This window comes from Apiotrichum porosum (assembly GCF_003942205.1).
Source record: "Apiotrichum porosum strain DSM 27194 chromosome Unknown scaffold_7, whole genome shotgun sequence".
In the NCBI taxonomy this organism is placed as follows: Eukaryota; Fungi; Basidiomycota; class Tremellomycetes; order Trichosporonales; family Trichosporonaceae; genus Apiotrichum; species Apiotrichum porosum.
The window spans coordinates 708,603-727,350 of NW_021167114.1; the positions used below are offsets into that span (position 1 = coordinate 708,603).

The 18,748-nt window shown below is 60.5% G+C and overlaps 7 protein-coding genes across 7 annotated transcripts; 3 read left to right on the forward strand and 4 right to left on the reverse strand.

The window, feature by feature from the left end:
• Positions 1–126: 126 nt before the first annotated feature.
• EHS24_008564 (uncharacterized protein) lies at positions 127–1,183 on the reverse strand (the record flags this gene model as incomplete). The annotated part of the gene is made up of 2 exons (XM_028623875.1): positions 127–970; positions 1,014–1,183. 2 exons carry the CDS (start codon positions 1,181–1,183, stop codon positions 127–129), a joined length of 1,014 nt encoding a protein of 337 aa, XP_028475849.1.
• Positions 1,184–1,417: 234 nt separating this feature from the next.
• Positions 1,418–3,262, forward strand: SWD1 (chromatin binding protein; the record flags this gene model as incomplete). Its single annotated transcript, XM_028623876.1, has 7 exons — positions 1,418–1,433; positions 1,479–1,683; positions 1,775–2,125; positions 2,177–2,341; positions 2,462–2,723; positions 2,772–2,930; positions 2,984–3,262. The coding sequence occupies 7 exons, from the start codon at positions 1,418–1,420 to the stop codon at positions 3,260–3,262; spliced, it is 1,437 nt and encodes a 478-aa protein (XP_028475850.1).
• Positions 3,263–3,393: 131 nt separating this feature from the next.
• On the reverse strand, positions 3,394–5,756 carry EHS24_008566 (uncharacterized protein; the record flags this gene model as incomplete). The annotated part of the gene is made up of 11 exons (XM_028623877.1): positions 3,394–3,416; positions 3,468–3,500; positions 3,536–3,785; positions 3,823–4,102; positions 4,174–4,326; positions 4,374–4,396; positions 4,436–4,698; positions 4,806–4,989; positions 5,041–5,121; positions 5,264–5,585; positions 5,698–5,756. The coding sequence occupies 11 exons, from the start codon at positions 5,754–5,756 to the stop codon at positions 3,394–3,396; spliced, it is 1,671 nt and encodes a 556-aa protein (XP_028475851.1).
• A 436-nt stretch (positions 5,757–6,192) lies between these two features.
• Positions 6,193–7,413, reverse strand: EHS24_008567 (uncharacterized protein; the record flags this gene model as incomplete). The annotated part of the gene is made up of 1 exon (XM_028623878.1): positions 6,193–7,413. One exon carries the CDS (start codon positions 7,411–7,413, stop codon positions 6,193–6,195), a length of 1,221 nt encoding a protein of 406 aa, XP_028475852.1.
• A 3,535-nt stretch (positions 7,414–10,948) lies between these two features.
• Positions 10,949–14,072, reverse strand: MPG1 (mannose-1-phosphate guanyltransferase; the record flags this gene model as incomplete). Its single annotated transcript, XM_028623879.1, has 12 exons — positions 10,949–10,987; positions 11,090–11,463; positions 11,544–11,664; positions 11,985–12,143; positions 12,226–12,265; positions 12,334–12,436; positions 12,496–12,625; positions 12,672–12,699; positions 12,878–12,885; positions 12,946–12,984; positions 13,063–13,223; positions 13,958–14,072. The coding sequence occupies 12 exons, from the start codon at positions 14,070–14,072 to the stop codon at positions 10,949–10,951; spliced, it is 1,317 nt and encodes a 438-aa protein (XP_028475853.1).
• Positions 14,073–14,897: 825 nt separating this feature from the next.
• Positions 14,898–16,964, forward strand: EHS24_008569 (uncharacterized protein; the record flags this gene model as incomplete). Its single annotated transcript, XM_028623880.1, has 4 exons — positions 14,898–15,362; positions 15,415–16,093; positions 16,310–16,455; positions 16,503–16,964. 4 exons carry the CDS (start codon positions 14,898–14,900, stop codon positions 16,962–16,964), a joined length of 1,752 nt encoding a protein of 583 aa, XP_028475854.1.
• Positions 16,965–17,790: 826 nt separating this feature from the next.
• On the forward strand, positions 17,791–18,480 carry RLP24 (ATPase-activating ribosome biosynthesis protein; the record flags this gene model as incomplete). The annotated part of the gene is made up of 2 exons (XM_028623881.1): positions 17,791–17,928; positions 18,091–18,480. The coding sequence occupies 2 exons, from the start codon at positions 17,791–17,793 to the stop codon at positions 18,478–18,480; spliced, it is 528 nt and encodes a 175-aa protein (XP_028475855.1).
• Between the last annotated feature and the right edge of the window lie 268 nt (positions 18,481–18,748).

The following is an 18,748-nucleotide window of genomic DNA, read 5'->3' on the forward strand; positions in this document are numbered from 1 at the left end:
GAGAGTAACGTATTTCCTGACGATGCAAACGTTGGTCTGCGAATGAGATGAGCTGCAAAGAGAGGGGCGTTCAGTGCGATCAGTGCACAGGTGCTAAATAATGTTACATCCATCTCATGCTTGTGCTCATGCTGATGGGCCCGGCACCAATCCAGCAGCTACAGCAGGTGACGTCGATGCCGGCGCAGCAGCACCAGCAGCACCCGTGGCCGCCTGCGCCGCCGGTGCAGGCGCTTGCTCTGGTGGCCTGCCCGTATCCAACAGCCTGAGATAATCGGCCACAGACCAGCCCTCGCGCGGGTTGGGCACGGGTGCAGGCTTCATGTCCACATCCTCCTCGTCATCGTCAAACAGGTCGTCCTTCTCCTCTTCTTCCTCGCCCACACGCATCGTCCAGTCAAACTCCTCCTCTCGCCGCTGGATCTCGCGCACCATCGCGGTGGCGCGGTGCGACTCGCGGTCGAGGCGTGCTCGCAGGTCGGTCGTAAAGGTCGTGAGCGCCGTTTCGTCGAGTTTGGCCAGCGCCTCGGCGCCCATGAACCCCTTGCTTGACGAGAGGCCGGCAGCCGCCGCCGAGGTTGATGCAGCAGAGTCGGACGCCGCGCCGCCGCCGCCCAGCAGCTCGGCCTGGGCGCCAGCGAGCGCGGGCAGTGGGAGCGTGTTGATCGCCTGGAAGAGGACGTCGGGCGCGATAGGGTTGGCATCTGGTGGCAGCGGGCGGAGAGGGTGCACGAGGTAGTGTGCGAGCGCGGGCGGCTGGGCAGCGTCGGCGCCTGGTGCGCCGGGGACCGAGGCCGCGCCGCCGGCACCGGCTGCTGCGGCTGCTGCTGCTGCTCCTGGTGGTCCGGGGGGAACTGCAGCAGACCGCACAGAGGGGAGACCCGGCCCCTTGCTTGGCGGTTGAGCGACGTACGAGCTCAGAGCGTGCACACGACCGAGGAGCATGGCGTAGCGCTGGAGAAGAGTATCCCTGGTTCATGTCAGCTGGGACTGGGATGCATGTGTAAGCTCACCAGCTTGGCATGCTGCCGTCCGCATTGCCCGCTGCGAGCTGCGCCTTGAGGCCGTCAATGTCGTTGATTGCCGTGGCGAGACGCGGGATGAGGCTCTGGACCGCATGGATCGGTACATGGGGTGCTGTAGGCGGGATGTACCGCTCCGTGGTGGGTGGTCGGACCTGCATCGCGACAGATGTGCGAGGGATGAGACAAAGTGAAGTGGTTAATGGCGAAAGGAGGAGACAGTCGAAGACGGAGGTGACCGTGTGATCAGGTGGCGTTGTAATGGCGAGCCCATTTACTAATTGGTCTATTAGCACCGTCATCCTAATAGCGCCTCCAGACAGACGATCACCGACGCAAACGAAAACAACTGACCGAACATTGCGGCCACTTTGTCCATCACAACACCCGCTGCAATGCAGCAGCTTCTCAGTGAGATAGGTCGTCTCTGATCTGTATCTAACGCTTACCATTCAGACCCGTTTGCGCAAAAGTACCCCGAGGCGGTCGACAGCACGCTCAGCTCACAAGCCGCGAGCGTGCGCTTCAACCAGTCGGGACCGTTTGCCGGACACTACCTCGCTGCTGGCGGGTCTGACGGCCTCGTCGAGGTGTGGGATGTCGAAAGCCGTGGGGTCGTGCGTGTGCTGGAGGGACACGTCAAGGCGGTGGGAGGCCTGAGGTGCGTACATCGCGGCACATGGAGCTATAGGCATCTTGGTTTGCCGGACATTCGAGCTCTTAACGTGCTGGTTGGTGTCTGACTCTTGCAGCTGGTCACGCAACAACCGCTATCTCCTCAGTGCATCACTCGATGGTACAGCCATTATCTGGGACCTTGCCGTTGCCTCGCCTCTTCTGCGACCCCATAACCCGGCAGGCAGCGCAACCGTCTCGCGGTCAAGGACGATCCGCTTCGACGCGCCGCTCGCGACGGCCCAGTTCCACCCGCGCAACTCCAACATCATCCTCGCGACGCTCACATGCAACGAGGTCGTGCTGGCCGACTTGAGAGGGGAGGGGAGGCGGGATGTTCTCGAGGACGTCATGGAGGGCGAGCAGGACGGCGAGGGACAGAACGACGAAGGAGCAAATGGCGAGGAAGCAGCCGCTCCAAGAAAGAAGTGCGTGTAGCTGGGGACTCTCTATCCGATGCCCTCCAGCTGACTCAACAGGTCCTCTCTTGCTTGTGCGGCATGGAGCCCATGCGGTAGCAGGATATACGCCGGCACGAGCTCTGGCGTCGTCCTCATCATCGACCCCGTGTCGCGACTGGTGCTCAGCCGCATCCGTGTTGGTACCAGCGGTATCAGGCAGCTGGCATTCGACGCCTCGGGACAGTGAGTCGTGGCGTGTGGATTGGTGGGAGGTAGCGGCCATGTCAGCTCAGGGGTGACCCCCGACCCATCGAGCTGGCACCAGCCTAGTATTCGTCGTAGAAGCTGACCCACCTCCCTTAGGAACCTCATCCTCTCGTCGTCCGACCGCGCCCTGCGTGTCCTCGTGGTCAACCCGCGCACTGGCGAGCTCTTGCCCATCCACCGCTTCCAGGACATTATCAACCGCACGCCCTGGCACGCGGTGGGCTTCTCGGGCGATGGCGAGTACGTCATGGGCGGCGCCGGCCACAAGATGGCGCACAACGTCTTTGTGTGGGACCGCGAGACCGGTGCGCTGGTCAAGGTGCTCGAGGGACCCAAGGAGCCTCTGGTGGACTGTGATGTGCGTTTTAGCTTAACGTGACTGACTGCCCTTGAAGCTGACCACCAGTGGCACCCGACACGGCCGATCGTCGCGTCTGCGGCTGACTCGGGCGACATTCATATCTGGCAGACACGGAATCCCGACAAGTGGGCAGCGTTCGCTGCTGGCTTTGAGGAGCTGGAGGAGAACGTCGAGTATGACGAGCGGGAGGACGAGTTTGACATTGTGAGTAACAACTTGCATATGGTCTGTCCCCGCACAAGCTGACAAATGCCAAGGAAGACGAAGACGAGCAAGCGCGCAAGAAGAATGTGGCCGAGGACGAGGTCATTGACGTGCTCTCCCCGCAGGACGACTACCCGCAGCGCCCGCAGCCGCTGTACGACATCCACGAGGATGGCGACGACGACGACAGCGACGACGCGCGCATGGCGCGCATGGTGCGTGCTGCGGCCGAGTGGGCCGCGCAGGGCCCAGACGACGATACCTGGGATGGGTTCTACCTGTCCCTCGACCTCCTCGATCCGCCGCCAAACGAGGAGAACCGCGACGACTAGAAGCGAGACGATAGACCCCGGGCGTAGTAGTAGGCACGGAGCAGCAAGGCGACATGTATGCATTATATCACAGATGAAGAAAAGGAAAATAAGCTGGATGGGGCGCAGTCTAGATGGATATAAGATGGGAATCACTGCTTTCGTCTCGGTTCATCTGCTGGTGTCAGCAGCGAACTGTTGTGCGTGGTATCCTGGCCACACTAACAGGGTGCGTAGGTCTTGTGCTCTGGAACAAAGTCTAGTGTCAGCTCTGACAGTCTCTCGCCGACTAACAGCCCGACGAGGGCCGGTCATCATCGGGCACCGGTGGTTGCCGTGGTTGCTCGGGGCGGCTCGCACCTCCTTTCTCCTTCGGGTACGCGTTGTCGTCGACTTTGGTCTGGCTCGAGGGCGCGGCAGGCGGCGAGGCGCGCGGCTTGTCAGTCGAGGCGCGGGCGGCATCACGCTGCTTGGACGCGGCAGTCTCAATCCTGACAAACTCTTCAGACGAGCCGTCAACGCCCTTCTGGACAGACGAGTAGGCCTGGATAGGTCAGCGTGTGCACATTCCCGTAACCTACCTCTCCCATGAGTCCGAGGGCGGCGGCGCGCAGGTCACGCTTCTCGCGGGAAACGTTCAGGTCGGACAGGACGTTGTCGCATGTCTCGCGAATGACCGACTCGACCTCGAGCTTGGCGCCCTTCCACAGGGTCCGCAGACCTTGCTCGGCGGCCTGCTCTTCGAGCTTGCGGAGCTCCTCTGGAGAGACACCCGACTGCTCGGCGGCCTGCAGCTTCTCAAACACGGCCTTGAGCTCGAGAGCGGACCGGAGGGTCGACACACTGCGGTCAGCTGGAACCCTTCGCGATCATACACAGCAGACATGATGTTGGGGAAGAAAGAGGGAGACGCTGTGCCAGATCACACTCACGTGTCAGAGACAGTGTTGAACGTGTTCTTGGCGCCGTGGAACCAGCCAAGGGGAGCGAACTGGGCAGTGGCCAGGTGTTGGGCCGAGCGTGACTTGTACGTGCTGCCAATGGCCTGCAGGAGCTCGACACCGTAGTTTTCCTCCTTGAGGTCCCTGCCAGGTTAGCACAGTGTTCAAAAGATGCGCACACATGGACGTACTCGGCCTCGAGACGGCAGATTTCCTGGTGGGTCAGCCAAACGCGATAACGCTCGTTACCCACCTTGAACGAGGGCCCGACCTGCGGGTCGTCTGGACCCTTTGCGGCCTCTGTAAAGATGCTGAGCTTGCGGACGAGGTTGGTCGTGAGCTTTTCCACACGCTCACGGCGCGCCTGGTCCTTTTCGTCGTGGATCCGACGCTCGCGCTCTGTCTTGCGCGCCTGGGCCTCGGGCGAGAGCGTCGGCTTGCCGTTGGGACCGATGATGACATCGCCCTCGCGCGTCTCCTCGTGCTGCTGCTGGAACACGTCCTTCATGTCCTTTCCTGTGGCGAGTCAGCAGGTGCGAGGCGCGAGGCCCCGCGAGGCCCCAGCTACACCCCAGTTTTCCGGCATAGCAGAGCTCCAGCTGGGCTGTACGCGAAACACGCACCAATGCTGATCGTGCCGATCAGGTCGTCAAACCTGTCGCCACCGAACATCTTGCCAAACACCTCCTCGGGGTCCTGCAGGCCCTCGTCGGCGCCGCCGCCGCCATTCTTCTGCCCAAACTCGTTATACTTCTTCCGCAGGTCGACGTCAGAGAGCACCTGGTACGCAACGGCTATTTGCTTGAACTGCGCGGGGTTGTCAGCTACAGCGCCAGGGAGGGAGGGGGGGTAGCTCACCTTCTCCTCGGCGTCGGGGTCGTCGCGGTTCTGCTCTGTCAGCGTCTTGCTCTTCCTCCACACACCGGCACTACGAGCGCCCTGCCCGTCGGTCGGGGGGTATGGTATCTCGTCACACGCGACACACGCGCCCCCTGCGGGGCTTCCCAGGGGGGGCTTGGACCACCGCTCTCGCTTTCGGGGACCTCGCCGTCGCCAGTGTCGTTCGTTCGCGTCAGCCTACCTTGTCCGGGTGCAGCTTGATAGCCAGGCGGCGGTATGCCTTCTTGATCTCCTCGGTGGTCGCGCTCGCTGGCAGCCCGAGGACGTCATAGTATGCCATGTCGATGGGGTTGGCGTCGGTGCCGATACGGCGGGACGGGCCGGAGTTGGACGACGGCCAGCCCGACGCCGCTGTGCCAGAGCCCGAGGACGCGCCGTTCGAGCTCGTCGCCGTGCCAGGCCTGGGTTGCGGGTGGGTGAAGATAGTCCGGCAGCCGCTGCAGCGCACGCGAAGGCCGCCGATGAACGTCGGCGGGACGAGGTACTCTTGCTGCGACTTGCACCTGTGGGTTTCGTGGTCAGTAACTGCCGGCCTTCCTGAGCTGCTCGGACGAGCCTGTCTTTCTGGCGGTCTGCTTTTCAGACACACCCGAGCCGAGAATAAAGGTCACGTACTCGGGACAGTCGACGGGGATGTAGTTGCCCCGCGGGCGTGATTCGACTATAGTCGACATGGTGCAGGTGGGGGTGGCAAGAAAGCAACAGTCGGTGCCGCTGAAACGTAACGACATGTACGACCAAAGCGGGAACAGAAACGCGCCAGCAGCTGTGCCAGATTTCAACATTGGCTGGGTGGCGCATACTCTGCGCTTGCCGACAAAATGCACCTCCCGCCCTTAAACAACCCGACAGGCAGGCTATACCATTCAGTGCGCCTCGTGCAGTGCATGTCTAAGACGCGCGACGCGTCCGACGCGCACAGTGCAGTAGAAAAAGAGAGTGGGCGCGCAGGCCGTGCATATTTTGCGTATGTTACAATGCCGACAGTACATAGTCCAGAGGGGTGCCGGGCAGGGCAAATAGAAAAGCGTCCTCGTATTGAAAGTCCACGGAGGGTTCGCGTATGGTTTGTATGAAGGGTCGGGGAAGGTGACACGGGGGGAGGGAGCTCTAGACGGCGTGTCCAGGCTCGACGGCGTAGGTAGTCTCAGGCGCGAGGTCCTCACGGCCATCGATCATGGCCTCGTAACTGTGGTACTCGGCGAACGGGTCGTAAGAGTACACGCCAGACAGAGTGCGGACATCGTCGCCGTCGAGTTCAGGCGACGCGTCAACCCCCTTGGGCTTGGTAAAGTCCATGTGCGCCTCCATCTTGTCCTGGCCGTGAGGCATCGCCCAGGCTCCTCCGGCGGCAGCCGCATATGCGGCGGCGTGCGAATCCGAAGAAGGCGGGGACATTGTGCCTGGTGATGAAGAAAATGGGGAACATCCATCCGACGACGACGACGCCGGCGACACGCTGAGCGACGGGTCCGGGGAGCCGCCGTTGAACGCAGAGTTGCGCATGTGCTCTGAAGAGTTGGCGAGAGGAGACGGGCGCAGTGGGCGGTGGCGTGACGAGAGCGGGGCAGACGCTGACGCGACGGCGAGCTCGGAGGCAGCTGCGCGAGCGGCGCCTCGAGTGGAACTGCGGCGCGAGGATCCGCTAGAAGAAGGCTGAGATTGGGGGCCTCCAGACGATCCTGAAGACGAGGAACCAGAGTCGGAATCGGACGCCGGAGGCGACGGGGGAGTATAAGACACGGCGGCTGGGGGTTGCTCATTGTTGAGGACGATGGGCACGTACACAACAGTCGGCTGCTGGTCGTAGGGCTGCTGCACCATGTTGTTGCCAGCCGCGGGAACGACGTACTGCATGGCCTGGCCGTAGCCGTGCTCGTTCTGGAAGGGGTCGATTGCCTTGGGCGACTCGTGCGTCGTGAGGAGACGGACCGGGGGAGTGACGGGCACGCTGGGGTCGAAGCTCTTCTCGGACACGGCCACCGAGTTGAGGCGCGCGTTGCTGCTCAAGGACGACGTGGTCGAGTGCTGGGTGACGCGATACTTTTGCTCCAGACGTTTGCGGCGCTTCTCGAGGATCTGCTTCTCAGACTCCTTCTTGTTCTTGCGCCAGCGGAAGAGCCAGATGATGAGGCCAATAAGCACGAGACCAGCAGCGATGCCGCCGACAAGACCACCGACAATGGGGCCGATGTTGGACTTTGACTTGACCGCCGCGCTGGACGTGGCCGCAGTGGGCGTGGACTCCATGGTGGAAATGACGGTGACAATGGTATCACGCCCGGCGACCACTGGCGTGGGACCGCCGTTTGGCTGAGCTTCGGGAGCCATGATGACTGGGTTTGCGCGTCAGTTGCAAGTCACTAGAGGATGGAAGGATGGAGGGGGGGGGGAGGCAGTGCTCATCCACTGCGCGATAAAGAGCGCGCGGCCCTGTTATCCATCCATGTTCGCTGGGCCGTGCGTTGTGGTTGCACACGGCCCGTGCAGCAGCGCCGTCCGCTGGGCTGGAACACGCCAAGGAGGGCACGTAGCATGTTGGTGACAAGTGATGGACCATGGGAGGGGTACAATGGCGTCGCGAAGCACGACCACAACAGGGGGGTTGTGTCTGGCACTCACAAGAAAGGAGAATGGATGAAAGGACAACGATGAACGACAGGTGGGAACTGGACGCCAGTCAAAGTTATTCCAGGTGTGGAATGGCGCAACGTGAGCGACAACAGGGAATTGAATGAGAGCCCTGCCGAGCAATTTGGACCGGAAGGGCCGCTATCGCGGGGTGGCGTTGGACGCGTCGACACTGGCGCGCTCAAGGGCGTGCGCGCAGAGGACAATTGAGACGGCGACAGTGGTGGGGGGGGTGGTGATAAGAGAAGAGCAAGTGAATGCTATAATGGCTTTGCAAAGGAGGGAGATGGTGTGTGGTGGTGATATGAGACGCACGGCACGGGAAGGGTGTGTGTGGTGGTCCACTTTGCACTGTCCGGGGCGTGCCTCTCTCCAGACAAACCCAACTCTGCGTTGGGGGGAACGGCCGGGAGGGTCGTAGAGTAGGTTTGAAAGGTTAAAAGGGAGCGAATGCACAACGAAAAGGGAGACGAGCCAGGACAATGGCCGAGCGCGAGCCAGGGTATGCTTGCCCTCTGGTGCGCACAGTGCTGCCCAGGGATCCCCCGGTTACTTTTGAACGTGGGTGTCTGCGTTCCGCCAGGTGGTGGGAGATGGAGGCGGCCGTTGGCGTCGCGAGTGTTTATCGCGGGGGGCGCGCGCAGTGGTCGAGGCGTGGGCGTGGGTGGATGCGTGATGGTGGTGGTGGTGGCGTCGCAGTAACAGCGAGGTGGCCGCCGAACAAGTGCGAGCAGAGCCGCGAACAGTCAAGCCCCGAGTTCCAGCAAAAGGAAAAACAAAGACGACGGATGGCGATGCGAGAGGGTGGTGTGTGCGCAACTATGAAGGGGGCCGGGGGGTTATATTGACTGTTGGCGGGGCTGAAATCGGGCCGTCCAAGCGTGCAAGCGCGGGCGAGCAGCTGGGCCTGCTACGGCAACGAGATTTGACTTGGCGGGTATGGTACAGCCAGCCAGATTGGAGATGGGATGGGATGGTGCCAGGAACAGACAGGCGTATGAAAGCAGTCGGTGGACGGACGGCAGGCGGACTCGCTGCCGAGAGGTTTGCGGGGAAGAACGAAGGTAAAGGACGGTGGTACGGTGGTGGGGGTTGTGGGTTGGCTTGTACGGGGGCTTGTGACTGGGCGAGGCGCAGCTCAGAGCTTGTCTAGCGAATGTGGGTGGTGGCGAGCGGACTGGGCTGAACGAGTGACGCAGGGGCGGCGGCAGCCGCGGTGGTGGTGGGGGGGGGGTGGTGGGGATAGATTGGAGAAGAAGAGAGAGTGTGGGGAGGAATGCGTGTCTGGAAACACAGACCTGGCATATGTGGGATCGACAAGAGGGATCGCAGGACGGGTCCCGGTGCTCGGTTGCACAGTGACCAAGCAGGCTGCCCGCCACCACCACCACAACAACACAGACGCTTAACGGTTGATGGTTCCCTTCAGCCCTCTCAGCCTTCGTTCGGATCTGGACCGCTAGGAGGGATCTCGGTATGGAGGGCTGCTGCTGCGGTCCTGGGTCGGTGCTTTCGGACCCTCGTGCAACACGTAAAGCTCAAGGCATGCGCCGGCATGCGATGGGGACATTGTCTCGTGCGGGCAATGTCTTTGGCCTGGTGCACACTGTTGGGATGGCCTCTGCTCAGACTGTCGCACAGCATTCCCGGTCGACCCGCAAAGGGACGGGGGGGCCGTTCGCGGTCCGGTGGCTGCCACACTGTCGCTCCCGTCTCCTACGCCGCTCACACAGGCCGTGATGGGACGGCATGCGGCCGTCAGAAGGAGGGCTGCACGCGGCGTCTGCAAGGGAGAGCTCCTTCGATCGAGGCTCTCGGTTCCAGCTTTGCCTGCCAGCTCGAGGCCAGCTGTCCCTCTCTCGATCTCGGTCTGCTGCAATCCGGCGGGTTTTTTTTTTCTGTTTTTTGCAATCCTGGACGATCAGGCGCTGCGATCTGCCACCCACCCTGCACGGGAAGTCGCGCTCCTAGCTCCTTTGATCCTTGATCCTTGAAGAACGCCGCCGCTGCCTCCCTGTCCACCGTCTCTCTGTGTCAAAGCGCGTGCCAGGCTGCGAGCCTGCACCTGGTATACGTTGGCGCGACCAAACACATACCTCGCCTCGCAACCTCGGAGCTAACTGGGCAAAAGGCTGGGCAGGTTGCATGTTTCAACCCGGTTCGAGTGTGGCGACCACGGTGTTCTCGTCTAGCACCACCAGCCCCATTGCTCTTGCTTGCTGCTAAAAACCTCCGCCCGCGGTATTTGCCCTTTATTACGGCTCTCCCTCTCTGGCAGTTCTGCGCCAGAAAAAACGGCGTTCATTGGATCCAGGGGAGGGAAGCGGTCGAAGCGGCTACCAGGCGAGGAACACGGGACGACACACGGGTGTTACGGGTTGGTTACGATGGAACAGCTACAGCCACTTTGGACACTGCCGAACAGGAGGTTTTTCTTTCTTTCTTCCCGGTGGTGAAAGGCATGACGGCAGGAGGCCAGATGCCAGACTTCAGAGGATCACAGGCCTCATGGCCTCGGGTCCTCAGGACAACAACATTGCCCCGGGAGCAGAGGATATGCTTGGCCGACCCTGCCCTGGTTTGCCTCTTGTGTACACATCCCGTACGTAAGCGCTCGCCGTCCACTGCAAAGTATGTGTGTGGGGTTCTGTGGCAGAGACGTGAGACGCGAGACGTGAGACGCCGCGCGCGCCACATGCGCTGGCGCGCTGGAGAGGGAAGTGGCGGTATGAGTCAGGCCACAGGGCTGGTCCTCGTCACCGGATCGCTGGTCGGTAACCACAAACGTGGGCTCCCCGGTGCACATTGCGCACATTCGGGAACGAAGGGGGAACAAACATGCCTCTCGGCCGTACCCGTATCCAACCCCTTGCAATCATGGAATTGGGGGTTGCAGCCAAGTGAGGTCTAAAGCCGCCAAGCAATGTATGGGACATAGGTAGGCTGCCGTGACGCACACAAGCACGAAGCACGAGACGGTGGTGGTGGTGTCACAAGGAAGCTTGATTACAAGGTTAACATTGGACGCTGTCGCGCCTCAAATCTTGACGTCTACTGTACCCCAGCCAGTCGCACGTTCCACACATGAATGACCGCAACCCAGAGCAAAACGCTAATAGAATATCCAATGCATAGCCGAGTCCTTACTCAAGATGCGATGGATGGCGAGAGGACTCTGACGGGGTGCCCTAGCCCCCTCACTCTCCTCACTACTGTTTGGCGCTGCGACCTTTGTTTACATAACAATGCGGGGCTCGGTGATGTTGGTCGAAATCTGTAGGCAGCCTGTCAGCAAAAGGGAAAAAAAGGAAACAAGGAAACAATCAAGCCGTGTCGCGGGACGCGGGCCGGGACGAATATAAAGGACAAGACTTACGCTCTTGTGGGGGAGAACCGAGGCGCCGTTGACGTACAGCTCGTCCTTGATGGTGACGTCGTCACCGAGGACGGTAATGTTCTCCACACGGCACCAGCGACCGACGGTGCTGTTCCAGCCGACAATCGAGCTGGCAATCCAGGCGTGGTCACGGATGGTCGAGTTGGACATGATCACACAGCGCTGGAGACGGACACCCTTGCCAATCTTGACGCCGGGGCCGATAACGACGTTGGGGCCAATGACCGCCGAAGGGTCGATCTCGGCCGTGGGGTCGACCATGACGTTGCCGCCGTACACCCACTTGTTCTGAGCGGGGTCGGTCAGGAGAGGCGAGTGCTGGGAAGTGAGGTGCGAAAGGTAGAGGCAGGTGCCTGTGGGATTTCGTTAGCCGGAATTCCCGGTCCTGTGGGCCGCGCGCGAGCCGCTTTGGCCGTCAAGATAACACACTCACCCGAAAGGAAGTCCTTGGGCTGGCCAACGTCCATCCAGAAGCCAGCAAGGTCGAACGAGTGCAGCTGCTGGTCGGCAGCAATGGCAGGGAAGATCTCGTTCTCAATGGAGGTTGGGCGGAGCTGGTTGTCAGTGGTGCGTCGGCGTGGGGGGGATGGGATCGTGGATGAGGAGGAGCAGAATCGGTCTCTTTCGCAGGTGCAGGAGAGACACTGGGACCAAATATGGTGACCCACGTCGGCCCGGATCCTGCACACCTCGACCTACACCTTCCCACAGCGCGCTGGGTATATGTATCACACAGCAGGAAGGATGTGGTCGCAGGCGGCTCCCAAGGCAGCAGAGACTATGGTATCCACGTGGTTGACCAGAGCCTGGCTCCAGTGCTCGGCTTAACCCAGCGCTCCTCCACACACCCAACACCCAACGTGACTCTACTCACCTCGATGCGGTCGAGGACCGAGGGGTTGAACATGTAGATACCGGCGTTGATGCGGTTGCCGACAAACTCGACGGGCTTCTCGACGAAGCGGTCAATGACGGTCGAGCCGGGCTTGGTCACGACGACACCGTACGCAGAGGGCTCGGCGACCTTGGTGACCTGAAAACAGCGTTAGTCTCGATCTCGGGCCCCCCAACTGCGGCGCTCGTGCGTCCTGGCTCTCCAGGAAGCTGAAACGCACCATGATCGAACCCTCGCCTCCGTGCTTGAGGTGGAAGTCGCTGGGACACGGGTCAGCAACGGGCAGCAAAACGGACACGTTGCAGAGCGCAACGGTAGTAGCACACACCGGAACTCCTCGAAGGGGTAGGTGCAGGTGACGTCCGAGTTGAGGACGAAGAAGGGCGAGTCGTCCTTGCCGAGAATGTCGCGGGCAAGGGCGAGGGGACCAGCTGGGAGCGTGTCAGCTTGCCGCATTCCAGCAGGTAGCTTGTGAGAGCGTGTCACATACCAGTTCCCAAGGGCTCAGTCTCAACCGAGAAGTTGATGGTGATGCCGTACTCCTCCTCGGTCTTCTTGAGCACCGAGACCATGACCTCTGGGCGGTAATTGACGGCAAGAACAATGTCCTTGACACCAGCCTTGCATCGTCAGCACACGTTCCTAAAGGGTGGTGTTCCAACTCACCTTGACAAGAGCCTCGATCTGGTGCAGGCTATACACGTGTTAGTCTAGGTTCGCGCGACGGACGCGTCAAGGTGCGCCCGGGGGAGGGAAAGGATCCCAGCATGGTTGAGGGAGGACGCAGTACCAGCTGCGCAAGGCGAGCCGGGGGTTGTGACTGCGCTGTCGTCGTGCAGACGACGCCGGAGCAGTGGGGGGTTGAAACTCACATCATAGCCTAGTGAACGTGTCAGTACTGTTATCTTAAGGGATGGCTCGGGCCGCAGTCGGAACTCACCTTGTTGCAAAACTCAACGAGAGGCTTGGGCCACGAGAGCTAGCACAGCTGTCAGTAAACGTGTACGACGCGCACGCATACGGCATCGCGCAGGAGGGGGACATTGGGGAAACGTACAGTGAGCGGCCTAAGACGAGTGCCGAAGCCGCCGACGAGAATTAAAGCGTGCACTGGGGTTAGACGGATTGGCTCGGCTGGGGTCGACGTGGAGCACTCATCTTCATTGTGGAAGTGGGGTGTGGATGGGGGTGGAGTGGGGTCGAAGGAGGGTGTGGTTGCTGTCGCGCGTATGGGGCGATGCTTTAGTGGGTTGGGTCGAGCACGGGGCAGGGGGTGAGCCGTGCAAGGTGAAAATTAAAAGAGATAGAAGGTGAAGAGATGGAAGAGAGAGGGAGAGTGGAGTTGGCAAAGAGTTGGAAAGATGCTCATAAGGTTTGGGAGCACTGCACGCTGTGCGTGCGCGCGCGCCAGCCAGCGCGAAGAGAGAGCCCAAGAGCCCCGCCAGCGCGCGCGAGAGGATTGTTGGGTGTGACTTTCCGCCTCTACCGCGCGCCCCCCACCGCCCAGCCGGCCGTCGCGCTGTCGCGGTACCGAACGCCAAAAGGGCACGTTTCTGGCCTCCCAGCCCATGCAGCCCAGCCCAGGCTGGCTGGCTAGGCTGGGCTCGATGGCTCTTGCGCTCCCTGTTCAACCTGTTGCCGCAAGTACCGCAAATGGCCTCTTTATCCTAGCGATCCTGGGGGGACTCTGGCCTCTGGGTCACTCTCTGACGCGCAGTCAGGTTAGCAGCACCTTGCCAGCGCCTAGCAGCGCCTGGCCCCCGAGATGAGAGAGTGCTCGTGCATCGGCGTCCCGCAGACCCATTTTGGAAACCAGTGCGTGTCCAGGGCAATATCTCTCCCCCGCCCCCCCCCCTCGCCTCTGTTCATTTTCTCGCGCGCATGGCCGGTCTTTTTCAGAGATAGAGATCAGAGAATGCCTCAATCTGTCCCCTGTTATGCAACTCACACACCACCCCTGTGGGCCCTGTCCATGCTGTTCGAACCTGTTCCACTCTTGCCGAGAGCCCCAACGCCGCTGACGCTGCGCACTTTAGGTGTGGTGTAATGGTGATAGCCGTGGTGCATGACGTGGCATTCGACTGTGGGATCTCTGGAGACCCTGGTGCACAAGCGTCATTAGCCCCCCGATTAGTCTCCCCATTTCGATCCCGGTCTCGGGTTCGAGCCCGCCGATTGCCAAACGATTAGAATCAGGCTGCCAGTCGCTTGGCCGCTTGGACTATTATGAGCACGACACGAGCAACCACTCGCTCAGCATGTCCGTCTAACCAACATGTCCGTCTGACCACCATGGTCGCCAGGCCACAGCCCACACTGACTCCAACGCTCATTCAGACACTTTTCAGTCATTCTACAGTTCCTCGATGTATCCAGATACTCAAAGCCGTTTTCCGCGTCTAACCTGGCTGCCATGGAGGACTCGCGGCGTGTTGTTGTTCTTCTCTTCATGGCTGAGATGGATGACTGTGTCAGTAACAGCGACAGCTCAAGTAATAACGACGGCGAGCGCAACGATGACGTCGATGTCGACGACCGCGAGATTTAGCGTGACAGCGCTGCTGACTAGGAAGACCTCGACGGGACGGACTCATGCACCGCTTCCATTGTCACTGTCTGATAATGGAAAGGTGGAAGTATGTCCTACAGGGGACAGTGCAGCACTGAGCGCACTGCCCATGCTGCCCACTGGCCACTGGCCTGCCACTGGCGATCTGGGGATTGCGATGCAACCAGCGCCCCACGAGTAGCTTCTGTTGCGCCCGTCGTCATGCACCTTCCTGGCCTTCCTCCTTCCCCTCCGTCACGTTTATAACCCCCCCCCCCCTCCACGTCAACGTCGCTCTACTCAACTCTCTTTCACTCAACACACCAAGTGTTATCTCTCACATTATGAGCAACAACAACGAATATCTCGGCGCTCTCAACGCAGCAGCGGACGCAGCGAACGACGACCGGATCAAGCTGTCGGGCTTCAACACTAGCCCCTCCCCCACTGGCGGTGCCCACAACACCAAAGTTGACTACCGCCAGGCTCGTCAGGCCTTCGACGAGTTCTTCAATCACGTTGTCACTCTCCCTGATGGCCTGGACGACTTCCCAGGACAACCCAAGACCGCGGCCGACGTCTTCATGCTGGGCGCCGAGAGCCTTGGACCGAAGCCGCTAATGGCGTGGCTAGAGCTTGTCGCGGCAGGCTCGCGCGGCAACATTGTCGGTTCCGACGGCCGGCCCGCCGTGTCGTCCTTGGCGCAGTTGCTGGCGTCGTTGTCTGCGCACTTTTGCCAGTCGACAGGCAACGCCCTTGAAGAGGGAATCACGAAGAAGGTCCTGCGATGGCTGCGAGAAGAGCTCGCCGTGAGTGATCCTGTCCCGCGTTTTGCCACCGCCTCATTGCTGATCGTTGCAGGTCACTCCCCACCTCACCGACGATCACCGTCCCAAGGCCTGGTGCGATGCCAACGTGATCTTGCTGATCGATGGAGCCCTCGACTCTCACTTCCCGATGCCCGACTCCAAGTCGAGGTTCCAGCTCGTCTTCTGGCTGGCTATGGCGTACCAGACCCTCTTGCGCGTCAGCTCGACGATGAGGTCTGGTACGGGCAACGTCACCCAGCGCGAGCAGGTGTGGGAGGATCTGGAGATCGTCAGAGTGGCACTCCAGGTGTCTGTCGACTTCACTGTCGCAAACGGCAAGACGGCCAACAGCGAGGACGTGCCAATTTCGCCAGTCCAGACCGCAAACCCGGCGTTGGACCCCGTCACAAGTTGCATCATGTTGGCGTACCACTCTGGCGCCCTCCCCGATGACTTCCTCGACGTCCTTAAAGCTGGCACAGACTTCCACGTGGAGTTCAAGGCCGACAAGGACGGCGACCCCCTGGTCCTCGGCAGCATCGGTTTTGGCCCAGACGGCGAGGACAAGGCGCCATGGGTGGCCACCGCCATCCGCAACAACCTCATCCGCCTCTCGTCACACCTGCTGCGTGTCCACCCGACGCTCATTGTCACTCGGGGCAATACCGCTCACGACAACTACGTGGCGGTGTCTGACCTCGTTCGCAACATTGTCTGCGCCGACGAGCAACGTAAGTAACCATCTCCTGCCACATCCACACACGCCACCGGTTCGCCACACGCTGGTCACGACAGACCCTCTTCATAAGAATGACTGACTGACGCTACAGTTCTCGAGCTCGCCCAAGATTGCTAGCTTTACCTTGACAGCAATATCGCGTGGTGCGAGAACCGTACGGGCCGTTCTTGCGGGGTAGACGACCTCTACCAATGTGCTTTGCGAGAAGTCGAGACCAGGTACGAGCAAGTCGAGGAGCGTTACAAAGAGCTCGTCGACAAGCATGTCCTGGACGACTTCCCCGATATCGATCACCCCGCTCTCCTCTTTCCGTCGGGCGAAGACAGCAAGTATTGCGCCCTCAGCGCTTTGGACGTGAGCATCATTACTTGACTCCCGAGCGTCTGCTGACTGTACCACAGTTTGTGTCCACCTTCCCGTACGAGAACGTGGACACGATGCGCACGATGATGTTCGACACTGGCATCATCTCGGCAACGGAATACCTGTCGTACGCGAAAGCCTTCCAAAGGGCACAAGAGGCCGATGACTCCGAGGACGTCATCGCAGACGAGGGTGTGTCTGCCCCGCAGACTCAAGACCCCCTTGCTGTTGTCGTCCCCCAGTCAGGTGATCCCGATTCGGAAGACGACGAGCCCTCCTTGGACGCTTCTGCCCGGCCGTACGCAAACGTCAAGCTGCTCCAGCAGCTGTGGACGGACCAGCACCCCAGTGTCCCCCTCCACGAGCGGCTGAGGAAGCTGATGATAGCCTTCCCAACCAACGAGGGCTGGCCATCTCGTATCGCCAGCGACATGCCCCGCTCGATGGCTGCTGCCAGACGTGCGGCCACGACATTGTCGCCGAGGTCAAGGGCGCAATAAAAAATACAACAAGCACATGTTCTTGCTCGAAATCGCAAAGCATGTGAAAACCAATGCGCCAAAACCAAGGCCATGGAGGAGTTCGCCCCCAACTTTGCCGCCACCTTCCCGGCATTCATCGACAAGAACCCGGCAACAGATCGCAAGATGCCGAAGAGCAAGAGCCCTTTGAGCGCGCTGCACAGCATGTGGCATCTCCGTCACCTCCCCAAGAAGGCCACACGCTGCAAACAGCGTAATGTCAACAGTCAGCTGCGGCGTGAGCACCTGCTCCGCCACCACGATCGTCGTCTTCTGGCGCTGGCAAACAGTCCGAACTTGTCAGAACAGTCTCATACATGTACAGATATCTGTCCAGGCCGCTGAAACAGATTGTATGTATAAACACCACCCAAGTGGAAGAGTCTACCAAATGCATGTAATTCGGCCAGAGAAACCTGTTCGTGATCAGATTAGAAAACGAAATAGGTTTGGGTATTTGGTGCGTGCCTGAAAACGGAACTATAATGCTGCACGGATATTTTTCCCCCCGCCAGAGAAGTTCTGTGTGCTGTACCACCTTGCTTACTCGTTGTCACTCCCTTCTCCATCACCAACAGCTTCGGCAAACCTTTCTTAAACAACACGACATCGCGATTACATAAGCATGAGGATCGTCCCCTGTTACTTGTGCGTTCAAATCGACTTTCAAGCGGCCTTTGCGCGTACCCGAGAGCTCGAAAGACATCGGGAGACGTCGAGACGTCGACGGGCGGCAACTTTTGGTGTTGGAATCGTGTGCTGACTGTGTAGCTGCTCGGTGAACGTGTACCCCGGTCACGGCACCATGTTCGTCCGTAACGACGCCAAGTGCTTCCGTTTCTGCTCGCCCAAGTGCCACAAGAACTTCAAGATGAAGCGTAACCCCCGCAAGGTCCGCTGGACCAAGGCCTTCCGTCGTGCCAACGGCAAGGACATGGTTATCGTGAGTACACCAACCATCCAGTGCATCAACAGTGTGGGATGTGTGCCAGGCGGTTACCTCTCTGCCACTGCTTGCCTGGCCGTGAGCTCGTGTTTGCCGTTGTGGACCCACGGGCTGCAGCAACTCGCCCAGTTTGTTATGACGCTCGCTCACACGACCCAGGACTCGACCTTTGAGTTTGAGAAGCGCCGCAACGTCCCCGTCCGCTACGACCGCGAGCTTGTCGCCACCACCCTCAAGGCGATGGAGCGTGTGTCGGAGATCCGCGCCAAGCGCGAGAAGGCGTTCTGGAAGAACCGCATGTCGGGCAACCCCATGCGCAACCTCCGTGCCGCCGCCGTCGACGTCGAGAAGCACATCGAGCTCGTCCAGCCCCGCAAGGTCTCTGCTCCTGGCCTCACCGAGAAGACTGCCGCCCGCGAGAAGATCATGGTCCGCGCCGCCAAGCGCAAGGTCATGGCCGAGCAGCAGATTGCCTCGGCCGGCAAGAAGAAGCGCGAGTCGCGCCTCATCCCCGCCGAGGGTGCGTCGATGGGCATGAACCTCGACTAAGCGGTCGCTGCTCCCATTTCCTTGCCCGTTTTTTACCCACTTGCGACGACGACCACAAACGTCAATGGCTGCCGTGTCGACCCGAGCGGCATCGATTAGAGGGACGTAAGAGTAGAGACCACCACCGAGAGTGGCAGGGCCTCAGGCTGGCGGCTGGGGTCTTCTTGTTGTATTATTGCATGTGCCATGCATATCACCATACATCGGGACGTCACGTTGCTTGCTGCATTCCACTGACCTGTCGCTGTAGAGCTATGCATATGGGGTG